Source organism: Cottoperca gobio, chromosome 9 (assembly GCF_900634415.1).
Source record: "Cottoperca gobio chromosome 9, fCotGob3.1, whole genome shotgun sequence".
NCBI classification, from domain to species: domain Eukaryota; kingdom Metazoa; phylum Chordata; class Actinopteri; order Perciformes; family Bovichtidae; genus Cottoperca; species Cottoperca gobio.
The window spans coordinates 7,022,320-7,040,351 of NC_041363.1; the positions used below are offsets into that span (position 1 = coordinate 7,022,320).

Below are 18,032 nucleotides of genomic sequence, written 5' to 3' on the forward strand. Positions count from 1 at the left end.
GTCCTTCACTGAGACCTGAACCTGGTTGATGAGAAGAAATGTGTAATATGAGAAAACTTATGTCATACTACATGAAGCTTATGTAAAGAAATATGGTGTGTGTTTACGCAAGAAGCACAGACATCTGTGACAATGTCAGGGTTTATTCAATCCTCCCAAGTCAAAAGGAAGCTGTGTATGCATGCTTCAATATGTTGAAGATTCATTTTTCTGACTGATGTTCTTTGCAATTAAAATGAATTCATGAAGCTGGAAGGAAGCATTCTGCTTTGCAGCGGGCATTATGCTGTTTGTGTAAGGCTTATCCGTCAGAGTGATTTCCCATCGGGCACTGATAAGCTCTTTATTCACCTGATCGTGCTGGTGAGTGGAGTCTGGACATCATCCAAACATCATGTTGTCCCTAACAAAGTACAGCGTAGCCTACATACATACAAACATACACAATTCAAACTACAACAACTCACTGAAATCTGTTTAATATAAAGTGACTCATACCCATTCATGACATTAACATTTACGGTACATGTCCACTATATACGTAAAGGAAAAAGACATTATGGGAAATACACTTATTCGCTATCTTGCTGAAAGTTAGATAAAAAGATTGATATTATTCTAATATTTGCCCGATTTGTTTAATCCGTACAAAACCAAAGATGAAGGTTTTGTCCCCCTGTAAAACCACAAATACACATTTCAGTTTTTGTACGGATGCACAAACCAGATGTTACATGTTATTTGTAAACAAGGTAAGCTAAGTTAACAAGCTGCTGGCTTTAGCCTTATACGTACTCTCTGTGTAGACTACAAAAGATAAGCACCAAAACAATAAAAAGTGTCAATATATGTAAGTCTTTGAGCCACTGCTAATATATACAGCAGACAAAAGCAGTTAAAGTAACACAATTTAAACAAAAAGATCACTCCACTGCTATGAAATTGTTTCACCTGTGGCTGACCTACTGTATAACAAACACAGGCCACATGACCACATCCCATACTCAAGTCTGCTCATCTAAAGGACCATCACTTCCTGTCCTCTGTTACTAGTGATTGCACCTTTGTCATGAAAAGTTAGTCAATAAGCAGTCCTAGTTTGCTCTACATTTTTCTGTACGTTAATCACCTTTTACTTTGCAATTGCCAGACATGCAATTGTAATTACAATAAACTTGAAACTGAGCATTTCCATTTGACACAAACAATGACCAATTTATACAAGAGCCTCAGTCTGGCTGAAAAGCCCCTTTGACACTGATTTCAGTGCTTGCTTAAAAGCCACATGGTGAGAGCGAAGTGGTCAGGGCCAGATGGATGGACTCGGCTATATAGTCCAAGTTACGACCGTTGATTGCACTCACATTAAGACAGCCACTGGGGAGCAGGTACACATGTCTCCTCTTAGACAGAAATTCTACCTGCGCACCTAAAGTACACACAAAAAACACAAAACAATATTGTGAAAAGACATTAGCATTTATGATAAAATAATGGCATTTGCTGTTGTTTTATTATTTATTTTTTTACTTTCTGATTAAATGAATAAATATTCCCCTGCAAATCTCTATGATTGCAGCAAAATCATGAATATTGATTTAATAAACACTGATTAAGGTTAAGGTCTGCACATGTAATTGTACAGGGATAAAGCAAACACATTTCATAATTATGTATAAAGTGCAATAACTGCACAATATATTATATGGACAAAAGTCACAGTGCGGCCTGCTCCTCACCATTCAAGCCTGTGCAACAGTAGAGTCCACCTTGTTGAGTCAGGTGGTCCCAGCAACCTGGAGTTCCCAAAAGCCTCAGCCTCTCCCTTAAAATTTCTCTGATCAGCATTAATCTCTCCACGATGCACTTTACTTCTTCCTTCCTGTTAAACAGAAAAATTAGACAGGAAATATTATATTATTATGGGGTTATATTATCTATATAACCTATATATATTATCTATATAACCCCATAAGCACCACATGCTTAGGCCACTTCACATATTGAAGCATTGCATGCCTGTAGGAATTGCTGTGGACATCTACTGATACAGTAGCAATGTCGCCGCCCAAGCCTCATTCTGAAAATACTAGATTATTTCAATTAAAGCGTGACTCACCATTCAACTAGATGGGCTGGGTTGCTGAGCACTGTAGCCACAACATGTGCTCCTCCTACGGACGGCTGGGCCCACAGCGACCTGACTATTTTGTCAGCTTGAGACCGCACAGATAACAGGAGGGAGTTCTGCTTTAACACGCACAGAAGGTGTCCGACAGCCTCGCCTGGTGAAGGGAAGGAGAAGAAGTCTGATGTGAAGAAACACCAGTAATAGTAGTGCTAAATTATACTCCCTTTTGGGACACTTTTGAATTAGGCACTTAGTTCTGGGCGAGTGAATATTCACACAGGTCAAACAGAAACAAGCAACAAGCTGATCTGCCTCACAATGAGCTACCTGATGATAATGCAACATTGAAAGGCAACTGTGACTCCGTAAATACTATGAGCGTGTATTTTCTGGTGTACAATGGGTAAGACAAACATGAATACAAAGTTGCTCTTGTCTTGTTATGCTAACACTATCTGACTGAACAGAAACAAAAATAAATTTCACTTCAAATTGACTTTCTGTCTTTGCTTTTGGGCTGTACTGATTTGACAGTTTGTAGCATTTGCTCATTTCGTGTCAGAGGAGTACATATCATTGCATTTAGTGATATTCTAAACATCACTTTCTCACCATATAATCCAAAGCAGTGGGCGAACGACTGAGCCAAGAGGAGCTCCATCCCCTGCGATGCACAGTACTGAACAGGCCAGGCTTCCCGCTCCAAATCTCCATAGCGGAGCGCCTGAGGAGGCAGCAAGAGGAAAGGGAAAAGCCTACGCCTCTGAGAGAGAGTGATGAGACGGCAAATAATGATCTAAGCAGGAGCCACTTCTCTGATCCTTTTAACGTCTCTTGAAGAGCATACATTTACACGTTAGTTACCATGATGAGTTTTGTAATCACAGCCCATTGATTGTGAGAGAGGTCAGGCTCCGGTTGGATAGTGGGAGGACGCTGATAGGACAACAACACTTTGCTCCGGAGCCTTCTCCAGATCCTCCAGAAGCTTATCCAAACAAACGCCCCGCTGCTTGTCATCCCAGTAATAATACTCACGGATATCTTGGATCCCTGCTGCCTGGAAGATACCAGCCAATGAGTCTGCAGTGAGGATCGAGACAAAGCATTATACTAGAGTCCTAAAGCCGCACAAACTCCTCAAGATTATTGCTGCTTTAAACTCCAGTGTGTAATATGGAGCCACTGCTGTGAGGGATTTATTTTTAATGTTGTGATTCATTTGGTAACACTTTCTTTGAAGACCACATCTAAGGCATTGTAAGGCAAATTAAAAGTGAATTATAATGCATTTAAAATGTTTTATGAACACTCATAAACACACAAAATGCTGTCTGATGCATTACATCAACAGTTACAGAACATTATAGATGTAATTTATAATTAATTTTAAGTGTCTTGTGGATGCTCTAGACTTGTTCTAAACTACACTTACCTATACACATCTTAACAATGAACTCATAGTATGCTATATATAATAGTACACGCAGTATGATTGCATGTGTTAAGTAAAGTGAAGTACATGTTTATGCATCTATAACAATACTTCATCATAACATTTCATTGTTGGTGGTAAGTGTAATGCATTTGCATGCATTTAAAAATAATATATAATCCATTATGAGGGATTATTAAGAGGATATAATGTATTATAGGCCCCGTTGGCCAATCTCTAGTTTATAACTATGTGTGTTTATGAGGGTAGTCATGAAGTATTACAATTGATTTATTCATCCAACCTTTTAACCTTTAGTGCGAGCTGGATTTGTAATGTCAATAAAGTTATTTTTTACAAATTTTTACCCCACAAAGTCAACACACTTTGTGGCTGTATCTTTAAATGCTGTTAAGAGGAAGTGAAGTTTGACGTACCGTCACAAGGGGAGGACAGGTAGACCGGCCCGCACCAAGCGGCGGAGACATCAAACCAGTGTCTCAAGAATTCAGCCCCGAGACGCACAGCAGCGGTAAACCCAGGAGTTTGGACGCTTAACACCTGCAACAATAGTTAGAAAAGAATCCCAATTGAGGAATAATCATGGATTAATGTATTCTAAGAATGAAGCTGGACATACTTTTCTGACTGATTACAGATTCCTCAGCAGTGCTGAGTGATTGGATGATTAGGTGCATGCTGCTGCTTCATCGCTACATGTTTGTTGCTGTGCAAACTGAGGTGTTAATATTTACCTAAACTAGAATCAGTTTCAGTGTGCAGCTGAGATTACCCGGTCCTCCACTATAGCCCGAGAGCTCTTCCCCAAAGCAACCTCTGCGGCCCGCCTGTTGAATTCTGTTAGTCCAAGAGAAGATGGATACTCCGGACGGGTAGTGGGATCAGCGTTTAGCTGTTGCTTTATTTTTCTAACAAGACGCAGGTCAAAGGTCTTCCCTTCCTCACTGTAATACTCTGCCAAAGAAAGTCATCGCAACATGTCATTCAACAAAACAATGTATTAAAACTGTGAAAACATCATTATGGAAAAGAAAGGTTTCAAAGAGAGAAAACTTTGATTGAGATTCTCACAAAATCCACCCTAAAATGATATGAACACACTTAAATATGTGCATTTCAGTTTCAATGTGTCATTTGTTGTTTTCATGCTATGAAGAGGCAACAATCACAAGATAAGGTAAAGTTTTTAAACATTATTGAACTATTAGGAAGATAATAAAGTGTAAAGATTGGTGGTTTAGGCCGTAATGTCTATGATCCCCCAGATTGAATCAGTCATTCGATTAAATAATTCAAAGTAAATGTCCAACAGGTGTAAACTATTCCAGTGTTGTGCATGATATAACCTTCTCCTTTCTGCTCTTGTACCATGCCACATGAAGGCTAGCTAGCATATATTTTCTATGCTATGTTACAGATTTTAAATATATTTAATTATATGTTTATTAATTAATATATATTAATTATATATTTATATATATTAATTGAACACACATACAAAAAATACAATATCTTGCAGACAATAGATAATAAAATATAAACATAATAAAAAAAGCTGGATTTGAAATTCTGCAACAGGTTATTGTCTTGAAAATAGTTTCTTTGACCTTTTAGGCGATTCAGAATGTTCTTTATCTTTAACAGACAAAGTGTTCTTAGCAGGAATTATCATTATTATTATTTAGATATTATTTTCCCAATGCTCTCCTACAGGGCCTCTAACCATCTATTATAGCCTAGTCATGATTTCATAGCAGCTTCAGATGTTTGCTGTCGTGCAGAAACGCTCCTCAAAGAAAGTGTTTTGACTACACAACAATATTGGACATGACATCATTTCTTTGCGACGAAGTCCAGAAGTCGATGCAACTGGTAGGAATAAAAACATACCTCTTCTCTTATTTCCACGTTGTTGTTTTTTATTTAAAGAAACTGAATAAATCTGCATATGACTCACCTCTCCCTGCCAGGTAAGCCTTCCTGGCGTGAGTGTCTTTCTTGAAGGTGGACAAAAGCCTTGTTTCAGGACTCCCTGCTGCAGCGTGAACACTGGTAAACACAGACACATTGACCTCCTGGGTCTCCATTTTGCTCTGCACCTTCTTCTTTAAGTCTGCTGCCCGATCGGCTCATCTTGAACCCAGCGAGGCAAATCAGTCCGCTAGCCGCGAGCCTATTGTTTGGGCACTGTTGCCAGGTTACAGCACGTATGTGGATACTGTCACCCCGGCAACGATGATGGATGAGTTTATCGCTCCCTAATTTGTAGGTCTGGGGAGTTTACTTTTACCATGTCAGTGAGAAAGCTTCAAATACAGTAGAAAGCCTGTCCTCACATGAGAACATCAGTGTATGTGGAAATGAGGCCAGTCCCAAATGTGTTAGCTTCAGCCTCTAGCACTGACAACACATCCCTTCAACGATGACCCTCTGCTCCTCATTACATTTTGTGTTGGTGGTTCTACAAAAGGCCTGCAGCCTCTTTAAATTAAAATGAAAGATGATCAATTGATTTAGACAGCGAGTCAAGATCATTATTTATTTTAACAAGAGTCTTGTGGTGTTGTATGACCTTTAGCTCCACAGGGAAGCCATTGAGAGCAAGATCTCTTTTACAAGGATGGCCTGATTACAGTACATATGTGCAGTAATGTGTTCCATGTCAGTGTTTTTATATGTGTGTGTGTTTTTAAACAATGGAAGCACACAAGAATTGGAGTATACATCAACAAACTATTCAACAAACAGATATCAACATACGGGACAACACCAATTTATAGAAAATAGATGAGCTGATGATATTTGTACACATTATGCAAAGGCTTTCCTGCGTTCAAACTCATCCATAGACACCATTTTGGAGCAAAAGAGAGTTTTTGCTTTTGCATCTCCAAAATATTTTAGAGATCAAACTGGATACATCAACAAAGATACATCCAGCTTCCCCACAAACTGCTTTCCGGGTTATAAAAAAACACCAAAGTGATGTGCTTCTGGCCTCTGGGAAATCAAGCTTCTCCTCTGTGGTAGAGATTTGAAGAACAGCCATTTCCTGGGGATGGAGAAGTAGCAGCAAATCTCACAGTTATTGCAAACCAGAATTAAAAGTAATCATCTTGCAGCTGGTACGTGTAAGAGGTTCTGTACTTCACTTTATGAAGCTAGTAATCACAAATCACTGCACTAGATGGCAGTAGATGGCCAAAGTGGGCAGTTAGTCTTAGTCAATTAGCTGACCAGGAGTCAATAAAGTAATTTAAAAAACACACTTTACCTCAGCCTGCCTCAACCATTGTGTTATTTCTCAGATTACAGCGTTCACAGAATCAGGAGAGTAACTAAACTCCAGAGTTTTGGCTGAAGGGAAGGTGATGAGCAGGGCTGGGAGGGAGGGAGGGGGGCTGAGACACGCTCGTAATCATTTTAACCAGTGTAGTATTACAATCACATCTCTGGATTTAAAGTGTCCTCAAAAAGCACGTCACAAAATATGGTGAATCAGTGTTAATGACAGATTATCTAACAATAGCAATGTGCTTTCCTACGCTGTGACAAGAGTGTGTGGAGGGTAAATCAAATATAGCTTGTTTATCAAAATCCAAGTATTGCATTAGCATTAGCATTATTATATGTAGTGTTGAGACAGCTGTCAGCTGAGACCTTTGTATTTTGGCCTTTTATGTGATTCAGGATTCAGTACAGAATGGTGAGTGTAGATAAAAGGGCAATCAACTTTGTCCATTTCTGGTCATGTTTTCCCTCCATGGTAATGCATTATGGCTGCAGCTGAAAATATCTGTGTGATTTCAGGTTATCCCAGTCCAACCCATAAATACAGGTACAAAGGTAACAGCAAGTCCTATAAATTAAGCCACTGTTGAAGAAAAACACTCATGGATTTTTATATCTACTAAACTTCCATATCTTGAGATTAGTTTGAGTCGTGAGACAGAGGATGCCATGGCAACTGGACCTCTTGACATGTGCCCCAGTCACGCTCCCATGTAACCGGGATCAATCCACAACATGTTATCTAATTAGGGTGCTTTTCACTCAATTATATTTAATGGCTCCTAACTGGTGAGCTTTGAAGTCTAAGTTTAGGATCATAGGACTTATTTTTTTTGCTGAGATGCTCGGCGTGTTCTAGAAACATCTGTCTGGCCTTAAGAAAACTGTGACATGACAGTCTCAGGACAAGTTGTCGGCAGAGGAAATCCTCGACGGAAAGGTTGTGTTAAAGGTTCAATGCGTAATTCCAAGTATTTCATATTTTAGGTAGCATTTTTTATCTTCATCTTATCTGAATACAAAATGTTTTACAACATCATGGCCATCTGGAATGAAGCAATTGAAGACCAACTGATCAGCGTGATGAAAATAAAATCTAAATGCTATTTTTTGTTTGTATAAACGCAGTGCGAGGTCTCCCGGTTACCTCGTTTGAATAACGAATACAGACCACCGCCACCTGCTGGTGTGGAGATACATTGCCACTCACGCAGGCGCAGTGCGAACATGCTTGTTGGCTGCTGGATGTATTAGTTGTGATGTGTTCAAGTGTGACCTTTTGGCCAAGTACTTTTATGTTGGCTTGATGTGTCAGGGCCATTAAGTAGGGGGGTAGTGAGATTGTGGGGAAAGCTTTGGACTGAATTTGAGTATTTGAATATAGGTATTTATTTTATATTCGTCACTTGAATTTTCTATCTGAATTTGTGAAATACAATAAAAATAAGTTTTTTTTAATTATACCACACAACATTTCTAAGAGGACATTTCAAACCATATAAATCCAGATGGATGGAAGTAAAATATTTAAATACTATAAACTTACATTTTAACACAGAGCACACGTGACCAAAATGACACAGTTTCATAATGTTTTATTTCTCAATGCAACACATGATGCAGATGAAGTTGCCCCGATATAACAAAACAATGGATTATGTGGAGGTGATGTTTCAGAGTGTGTTATTGAGCTTATACCATAGGAGTTTACTGGTGACATAGCATGTAGCAGAAGTGCTTTCTTATCATTACCTACAGTTTGTAAAACTATACCTTGAGCAATTTATACTGATGGTTAAATTAAGATTTTAACAGCCAGCCAATCAGAAATGAACATTTTCCTTAGCCATGGTATAACTTAGACGACGGGATTTAAGCAAGATAACTATTGTTTGGAGATCAGGCTCAAAACAGAAAGATTAGGACTGAAAACAGACAGCAGAATTAAATATTTGAATGCACATCCCTTTGTTTTATCTCACTGACACGTGTGTGCCTTGACAGTGAAGACAGCCGTGCCAGAACCATGACCTTGTATTGAGTTAGATAACTTATGTATTTCAGATTCAGTGCGTGGAATGCATTTAAAACTGCATTGTTTTATTCAGGATACTTTGCAGTCACATATTGTCTGTGAAATGCTGATCTGCAGAAAACCAGTTTCCTGTCACGGTGCTCCTGTCCAGACCAAATCAGCTGTTCTCTCTACAGTCAATCCAGTAATTTCTTTAGGGTTCGCTTGATTCAGCAACATTCATCAGGGTCGGTGGTCGCACTTTTCTTCGGCTTGTCCTCGCTTCTGTTTGGTCTCAGCCTTTGCAGGGACTCACAGCAACGGCCGCTTCAGTAGTTTGACATTTAACAGTTCATCCATCCTTTTCCTGCAATGTGAAGCTGAAAATAAAGTGAATATCACATGTGATTAACATGTACCTAGTGTATTTGTAAGTGGCAGAATAAGATGAGGTGTGCTGATTAGTTTCTGTTCTAGAATATACAGATATAAGGCAGGAATTGCCCACAATGACAACATTCACATTTGCTTTTTTTCATCCTGTTTCTCCATTAAATTCTTAATAAAGGTTTTATTTTATTTTAAGCCTCCTTGGTTTTGTACAACTGAAAAGCACTTGAAAGGTCAGCTATCTCATTATAAAGCTAATTATATCTTTGACTTGGTGAGCAGCCCTCAGAGATGTGATGCCACAAACAAATGATCTTTTTCTGTGTATTACTGAATAACTCGTTGGCCTGCGGTGTTCACAGCCTGTACGACATTCCAGCTTCTATCAGATAAAAAAGCTCCAACAACGGTTTGCTGTCTTACATTTTATTTCCTTTTTATTTATTCCTTTCTTGTAATCACAGCAAGTTATTGCAAGGTTGCCCTCTTCCTTTTATGCTTTGTGAAACTGCAGCAAGACAGGAATTCTGATGCTATCACCTCCACTGTGCATGTCTCCACAGGAACACGTACACTAACTACAATCCCCAGAGTTTTATCGAATTCCTTTTTTCAGTATGAAGAGAAGAATCTCTCTATTTCAGTGATTTGAAGCGGATGCGTTCGGATGAATTAATGGAAAACGACTTTTGTGTTACACATTCTGTTGAATCTCACATTTTCACATTAGACGTTGGATTATTTTTAAGTCACACAAACATAGTTCTCACATAGTTCGGAGTCTCCATTCAAGGAAAAGGAACTAAATTAATCGAAGTTGAGGAAAATCCATCATCTGTGACATGTATTTCCTGTTTTTAAATGGGCCTGTTGAAGAGGATGCCATTAGAAATCACTTGATATTTCAAATTTGAATAAATAGTGTCAACACCTCTACAATGCCAAACATTTGAACAGCACCACAAACTACAGTTTACGAAAAGATAATAATTGTGTTAAAATTAAAATACATAAATTTGAGCTATAGTTGTATCTAACAAACTGGCAGTCTAAATTATTTTTCTTATGAAAAGGTATATAAATTGGGGCCAGACATTAAATAAATGTATTTAATTATCAATATTAAAATAAAATAAAAAATATATAAAAATAGTTATTATATTATAAAATATGTATAAATCACATATAAAACAACTAAGACCAGCTACTGTCGTTGTCGCTGTCAAATTATACAACCCTATTTCAAAATGCAAACTGTTTTACCATTAGCATACTGCAGTAAAAAAAAAAGGCATTAGTACAAGCCGGCCGCTCCTAAAATGACATCCAAACACCAGGATGCATTATTGTGCGCCTACTGATGTGTTCACTGCCGTGCCTCAACTTATCACACCAGCATTCGGGCCGCTTTGAAATCACAGAGGGCTTTAACCTGCCACACATTAGCAGCTCAGTGTAGTGAAAAGCTTGTCAACAACAGGCTCTGCAGCAAATGTCCGTCACCAGTCCTGTTCAACACATGGCCCTCACTGTGCATGATACATTACCAATAACTTAAATTGTCTAACATATTTACCTCATGCTACAGCATTGGGATGACTTAATACAATTATATCTGCATATTTAGCTGCTATACTGATGCAGTTTGTTCCAGTACAGTCGCCTATAAACCGGAGACGCCAGCATTATCAACACAATGTCCTTTTAGATTTGTCCTCATGAATATGTCTGAAACACTTACACTTAACCCAGTGAGTCAATAGTCTGTTTGTACTGGACGTTACATTACCCACCTCCATCTCTCTGTGCTTTGTGTAATCTCTGGGTGTTTGTGTATTTAAAATGTATTTGCACTGCTTGTTGCGACCCATCAGGTGTTGCTTTAGAGCTAAATCAGGATCAGCCTCAGTGATTTCTTGTCTCAGTGTCGTCAGTGTCTGCTTTTAACATGAGATCTTGTTAATGTTTATCCTCCAATAGTTTCTCTTGGATGGAAGGTATCTGTGTGTGCATGTGATGGACATGCAAGCCATAGCTTTCCTTCAGTTTTTAGAGCTTTTCTCAGCAACATGTCGACAAGTCATTTCCTGTCACGTGTCTCTTGACACTTTATTTGTGATGCACCGGCACAGTTGAAGCACACCCCATGTGTCCTGCAGAGTATCAGCTATAATAATGATAATGTTCCATGCGCTCACATGCCTGTGTGGCTCCTGTACTTTTACTCTGCAGGAATATTAGTCGTGCGTCTATGATCTCAACCTGTCTCTTCATTCTTTGAAATAAAATGTTCCTGCTCTCTGTTAGCTTTATTTTAGTATTGTTAGTCAGGGATAAGCTGTGCTAAGAATAACACGAATAACTCATAACGCACAGCAAATCATTTCAGATACATAAACATTTCGTCTTCGATGCCTCCACTACACATACAAGGTCTAATGCAGTAGCCGACTCTCTCACTTTAGACAAAAACAAAGAAAGATACGACTAAATGAGCTAAAACTGTGAAAAAAAGTTAGGACATTTGCCTTCACTTCCACTTTGAATGAAATGTTGTTATGCAGGGCATCTGTGAGGAATTGCCCTTGTCATATCACATGCTGTATACGTGACGGAGGCTGAAGGCTGCTGTGGATGTTGATAAGGGCAGCGATGATATGCCTGCATGTACTTCTATGTAACTGGTGATAATGGCCATTCTGTGAAGTGAAGAGCAGCCAATCTTCCCTTTCAAACCGTTCATGTCAGTGATTGTGTCTCACTTTTTTTTATCAATCCTGTGGTACATCTGCTCCTGAATTAAACAGACCTGCTGTTGCATGTTGTCCCAGGCGTTTAAAGGAAATGTGCTGCTCCATTGCTCTTTTGTGTTGATAGTTACATAGATATAAAAGGTAGGGATGACTGAGGCCTTGCATGGCATTATCGTCACTCAATAACTAACCCACTTCAGCAGTCCAGACTCTACCTGGAAGCGCTTGTCATATATTTCTCCATTAAAGATGTCTTCGGCCCCCGCCAGAGTCATTCTCCAACGGCTGGTCTCACTTACGTTAGTAATCCTGTTCAAGGCGCAGGGTGAGTCCGCTGAGCCTTCCCCTTGGGGTGATTTACTACAGATCACACCAGGCTCCTTTTAAGGAAGACTTTTATATGCTCCTAAATGTGTCCCGTTTTACAGCCTCATTGATTATGTCTGTAAAATTCCATTGAGAGGATGTCATGTAAAGAGAAGAGAAAAATTGAATATGTATAGTGCAGAGTAAATATTTAAAATCAAACATCCGTCTCTTGTAAAACGGGGTTACTCGTGGGAATTCACGTGGCAAGGCGAGGGCTGCAGTGTAAGAGTTGTGCCAAGTTGTCAAATTAAATTTAATTATGAGCTGTGAATATGAATTTTATATTCTGAAATTGAACTACTAATTTTGTATTTGTGTGTACATTACTGAAATTACATGGATGGATTTAAATTTGAATTCCAAACACTTTCAAAATGTAAAGTGTATATAAATATATATATATATATATATATATATATATATATATATATATATATATATATATATATATATATATATACAAGCTACCATTTCAATTTGCAACAACAAAATTGCACTTTTCAATTAGTAAAATAATAAAATAATGAATCAACCAAACATGTTGATTAATTATTCATTATTATGATAAGATTTGTTTTTTACTAAAGTCTAATTCAGAGAACAAAATGCGATAATACAACAAATATTGTAATTTATATGTAAATGCCACAATTCTTAAGTCATAGATAGCAAACTTTCAAAAACTTTCTATTAATAAAGTTTTGGCATAACTCCTAATTATCATTACGTATCTTCTTGTATTCTCTCACAGGCCGGCTGTCAACTTTTAATAGAGTATTCCACCAACCCATTTTAACCCATGATAACGAGGATGTTCTCATTGGCTGTCACCCTTGTAAACAGTCTCACCAGCTATGGGGGAAGTCTTGTGCGTAGATGATAAAGATTTATCTGCTGCAGGGAGTGTTGGGCAGGGCACACTGAGGCACACCGAGGCACACCGAGGCAGGCAGATAATTTATTATTTAGAAATGTCCTCAAAAGTCACATCCCTCATTGGATTTACAGATAAACTTTACAGTCATTGTGTTTTTAGATACCAGATAATACATTTGAAAAACTACATTTACATTATGGTGGTTTCTATACAATGCAAATTGATTAAATAATAATGTTAACTATTATAAAGTAGTGTGCAAAAAATATACTCACCCAAATTAGTTTTACTGCACTAACATCAGCTGGATTCAAAGATTGATTACAGGTAACCCAGTGCAGTAACCGATACAGGTACCGTCCTCAAACGTTTATTGACTCATGCATGAAAATCCAAATATTAAGTTTCACTTTTAGTTTTGTAATATTGTAACACCAATGCTTCAGAAATGATTTATTTTTCTGCTCTGTTCTACTTCAAACTATTATATTCCTGGACAGCAGTACACTGATGTATGAAAACATATCCAAATATGGATTTCTACTTTTAGAAAATGCACAGTGGGCAGTAAAACAACAGTTTTCTCTCAAAACTCGAAATATCCAACATGTCAATAATGGATTATAATTTGGTAAAAGGCTAAATATATTTGTAAAATAAAAAACCTGTTTGAAACTTTATATAGTATTTCTTCTTACGACTGATTATTTAATATTAATGAGAGCGATAGAAGGAAGATCACAAAGTCCCTGATACACCTCACTGTCCTCTGTTTCAAGATGTACAAGTTACTCTCAAATAAGATGTAGTATTATGTATAGTACTATAACATTTATTTTATTGTCTTATTAATTAAAGAAAATTGGAATCTCGAGTTTGAATTTGCACTTTAATGTATTGATCATAATGTTGCCATTGTGGTTGTGCATAATGTCCAGCTGTACATTAGCCGTCAAAATTATTCACTTCATTGTATTTAAACTAAGGTTTCACTGTTTGTACTTGAGGAGGAGGAAGTATGTATGTGTTTGTAGAAAGTGGACATTTTTAAAACATTTATCATACTTAAAAAATGTGACTGTGTAAGTAAGATAAGATAAGACAAGAGAACTTACAATTTGGTTTCTGACTCTGATAAGTCACTGAACTGTGTGCTGCCGTTGGACTGCAGTGGACCAAGGGAAGCCTCCTCACTTTTGTTGCTTCCATGAGTACTGGCCAGACTCTCACTGCCCTCAGGCCTACTGGTTGGAGACTTTTGGAAAGAGCTGGCTGTGCCTGACTCAGCCTGCCATAGAAAGCAGGAGCAGCGAGTCCGCAGCTCTTTATAAAAGGTATTGGGCCGCAGGGTGGACAGCCACGGACACCCCAGCAGGTTCTTGAACGCAGTACGAAACTCTGGACTTCTGCAGTAGATGATAGGATTGAGGCCGGAGTTGATGTAACCCAACCAGTTTAAAAGTCGAAAGATCCTCTCTGAAGGAATGTCTCTTACAAATGCATTGATGATGTTGGCGACAAAGAACGGCAGCCAGCACACAGTGAAGGTCCCCATGATGATCCCCAAAGTCTTCAGGGCCTTGTGCTCTTTGACGAGCATTAGCCGTGACGGCCTCCGCTTGGCGCTCTTTCTCCGCACTGCGCCGCTGCAGCCACTAGAGCCGCTAGAGCCTGCACACGCTGTTTGCAGGATATTGTTGCTGTAGGGGTCAACTTGCACCTGTGCTGTTGAGCACTCCTTCTGGAAACGCATGCGATTCCTATCTATGAGCTTAACCTGCCGTGTGGCTATTAAAAATACTTTTGCATACACAAATATCATTATGAGCAGCGGGATGTAAAAAGACACTATAGAAGATGTAATAGCAAAGGCCCTGTTGGTCACAAAGTCACAGCATGTAGGGGTATCGTAGCATTCCTTCGCTGCTTCATCGTCATTATCTCGCCAATACCCTTTCATAATTGGTACAAAGGAAATTAAAGCGGACACTACCCACACTAAGCAAACTATTACCCTGGCACGCAACTTGTTGAGTAGAACTTTGTATCGGAGCGGCCTCGTTATGGCTATATACCGATCCACTGCGATGATGCAGAGCGTCTCGATGCTCGCCGTCACACACAGGACATCTACAGAAGTCCAGAACTCACAGAACATTTCACTGAGCTGCCAGTTACCCGTCACCACAATGGTGGCCCCCAGAGGCACCACGAGGACCCCCATAATGAGGTCTGCGCACGCCAGGGACATAATGAAAATGTTTGTGGTCGTCTGTAGCTGTGAAGTACAAGCTACAGCGATGATGACCAGCAGGTTTCCAACCACTATAGTCAATATGATGATGACCAGTATGATGAGGCTCCAGGGTCCTGCCGCATCATGGTACGGCTCTGTTCTGTTGAACACATAGGATGCTGAAGTGCTCAGGTTGCCATCCATTATAATAAGCTAAAGATGTGTTTTTCACGTCAAAGTTAACAAAAGTGAAGAATCTGCACTTCTTACAAGCATCATAAATCTGCTCACTATATAATAGTTAGAAAGACTTTTCAGTTACTGCTTCAAACGGCTGTAGTGGCTTTCCATATTTCCAGACGTGATGACCAAGACATGATTGTTAGCGGAAGTTCTTCTGGTATAGGCAACAACAACATGTTCTCCTAAAAGATGTATCCAAACTGTCCACGAAGCTGAAACAATATTAGTTCACGGAGTGACAGCCCCTTCATGAATCCAGGAAACATTAACAAAAAGCAAAAAAAAGTTTTTGAAAAGTAAATCCGGCTGTGTCCATTTAAATAAATCCACTGGGATTAGAGTAGTTTGCAGTGTTTCGCCGATTCTTGTATGAGCCACAATGCCACAGTTGGACTGTTGGAGACCAAGCAACAGTGACGCCGTTGCAAGAACCACCAGAGTGCACCAGAGTGGCTGCCCTCTCTCTCTCTCTCTCTCTCTCTCTCTCTCTCTCTCTCTCTCTCTCTCTCTCTCTCTCTCTCTCTCTCTCTCTCTCTCTCTCTCTCTCTCTCTCACACACACACTCTCTCAGTGCAGGTTGCCCAAGATTGTATTGGCTCTAATCACACCCTGGTTGAAGGGAGAGGGGAGGAGTTGAAAAGTGTGTCTGTGTGCTAAAGAGCCATACAGGGATCACTACCCTAATAGAGCCACACACACGTGCAAACAATCACACACATATAGACACACACTTGTCGTAACTATATGAACATAGGAAAATAACTAATACTGCATTAGAGCATGTTAAATGTGTGTAATGTGTGTCAAAACTGCAACATGATCTTTGTGACACACACATTGTTTACTTGTAGCCTAAGTGTAAAAGTATGTGATGACCACCAGCTCTTTATTCTTTAATGTCACTGATGTTTGTTGAATGTAGCAGCTGCACTAAGCTTGTTAACCCATTAACTGTAGCTGTCACTTGACTGTGTCAACAAAGTGACAGGCTTTTCCACTGCTGGCTTCTGTTCTGATTGTCAAATGATGCTGGATTGTGTCAAACACACACTTCCAAGGCTCAATAACATATTTTGTCAGTCATTTGAGCACCAGCTTTGCAGTAAATATTAAGAATATTGGACTCTTTTGATTACGTTTAGCTTTTTAATTGTGATTATAGCTCATTATCTCCACTTTAATATGGCAAGGGTTTATTTGTAATACAGTTTGTGGTCAGTCTTACGGACCACAAGGCACGAGGCACCCTCAACTGTAGAGAACAGGAAATAAATGCCCTCACTTTGACTCAATGCAGTAAAACAAAATAATAGATTGCTATCTGTATGTTACTCAAGCCAGTGCACTGAAGAATAACTATCAGGCAAATGCCTTTCATGCGATTCTTCAGATACCCAACGCTCTGCTGCGGTTCTGAGCTGTCTTGTCACCGAGCAGTTCCTTCTTTGGTCTGATCAGCTGTACAACTGCAGCTGTGATTGCTCTGCGTTTACTCCCAACTTGTGCATCACTTCTACTTAATGAGAAGATAAACACGGGAATACTTCATACCTTTCTACATACTAAATATTCCATCATTTTTAATTGATTCATATTTATAATTTCTTCTTCAAAGCAGCTATGATCAATATTTGAATATTAATAAATGTATGAATTGACCTAATGAAGACAATATGAAAAACGTTGCTCATAGTGTTAAACCTACAGAGAGTTATCCCAAATCTGCAGCTCAGAGCGGCTTTAAGGACCTATATTTATTATATTTTTTGAGATTCAGCTGATTATTTAGCTGTCCAGTACACAGCTTTACTGTTTCGGTTCACTTTTGACGCTCTCAATTGTTGTTAAGCGCTGTTTACTGTGAAAAACCTTTAAGAAGCTACAGTACACTACCTGCTCAGCACTACAGCTGGTAAACATTTAGTTGCTGAGGAGTCAGTTTTCCCCCCAAGCCACCAAAAAGACAGTTAAAAGAGAGTGACTTATTAGACTTATATTCAACATTAATGCTAATGTTGCTCCGTAACTGCTGGATGTGTAATTAAGCAACTCTTAGCTCACAAACAAGAGTTGCTTATTTACACATCCAGCAGTTACGGAGTAAACAACTTCAGAGCTTTATGTTCGACGTTGTGTTCACAACTTGTTTCCGCAGTAGTTTAGCTAAGCATAAAGAGCTAGCCTGGCTCTGTCTGAAGCTAACAAAATCCAACTACCAGCACATCTAAAGTTTTTGTTTTTACACTTCAGTTTTTGTCTGAATTAAACAAAC

The 18,032-nt window shown here is 38.9% G+C and overlaps 2 protein-coding genes across 12 annotated transcripts; both read right to left on the bottom strand.

Annotated features, from left to right (window-relative positions):
- Nucleotides 1-146: 146 nt before the first annotated feature.
- Nucleotides 147-5,748, bottom strand: got1l1 (glutamic-oxaloacetic transaminase 1 like 1). The gene is given in 9 exon segments (XM_029440118.1): nucleotides 147-1,429; nucleotides 1,740-1,882; nucleotides 2,120-2,285; nucleotides 2,744-2,894; nucleotides 2,996-3,040; nucleotides 3,042-3,214; nucleotides 4,004-4,127; nucleotides 4,360-4,541; nucleotides 5,545-5,748. Coding segments are annotated over 9 exon segments (1,269 nt in total). The 5' UTR covers nucleotides 5,675-5,748; the 3' UTR covers nucleotides 147-1,274.
- A 2,708-nt stretch (nucleotides 5,749-8,456) lies between these two features.
- On the bottom strand, nucleotides 8,457-16,234 carry adrb3a (adrenoceptor beta 3a). 11 transcript variants are annotated; one of them, XR_003832839.1, is made up of 5 exons: nucleotides 14,397-16,234; nucleotides 13,254-13,324; nucleotides 12,251-12,478; nucleotides 10,053-10,149; nucleotides 8,457-9,272 (listed from the first exon to the last, which is right to left on the bottom strand). XR_003832839.1 is itself a non-coding variant. In XM_029440541.1 (3 exons), the coding sequence occupies exons 1-3, from the start codon at nucleotides 15,719-15,721 to the stop codon at nucleotides 9,205-9,207; spliced, it is 1,464 nt and encodes a 487-aa protein (XP_029296401.1). In that variant the 5' UTR covers nucleotides 15,722-16,234; the 3' UTR covers nucleotides 8,457-9,204. The 11 variants fall into 11 exon arrangements, 6 of the variants coding, with proteins under 6 accessions (XP_029296401.1, XP_029296404.1, XP_029296406.1 ...); XR_003832837.1 differs by having other exon boundaries at nucleotides 12,227-12,478; XR_003832840.1 differs by lacking the exon at nucleotides 10,053-10,149 and having other exon boundaries at nucleotides 12,335-12,478.
- Between the last annotated feature and the right edge of the window lie 1,798 nt (nucleotides 16,235-18,032).

What these genes read in the sequence shown, in the direction of transcription:
- adrb3a (XM_029440541.1), bottom strand. Translation starts at nt 15,721, where the DNA reads ATGGATGGCAACCTGAGCACTTCAGCATCCTATGTGTTCAACAGAACA. An exon ending in TCAGAGTCAGAAACCAAATT is followed by an intron (nt 13,325 to 14,396) that starts GTAAGTTCTCTT and finishes GGTGTGCCTCAG; the next exon opens with TGTGCCCTGCCCAACACTCC. An exon ending in CAAGACTTCCCCCATAGCTG is followed by an intron (nt 9,273 to 13,253) that starts GTGAGACTGTTT and finishes CTTTATTTTCAG; the next exon opens with CTTCACATTGCAGGAAAAGG.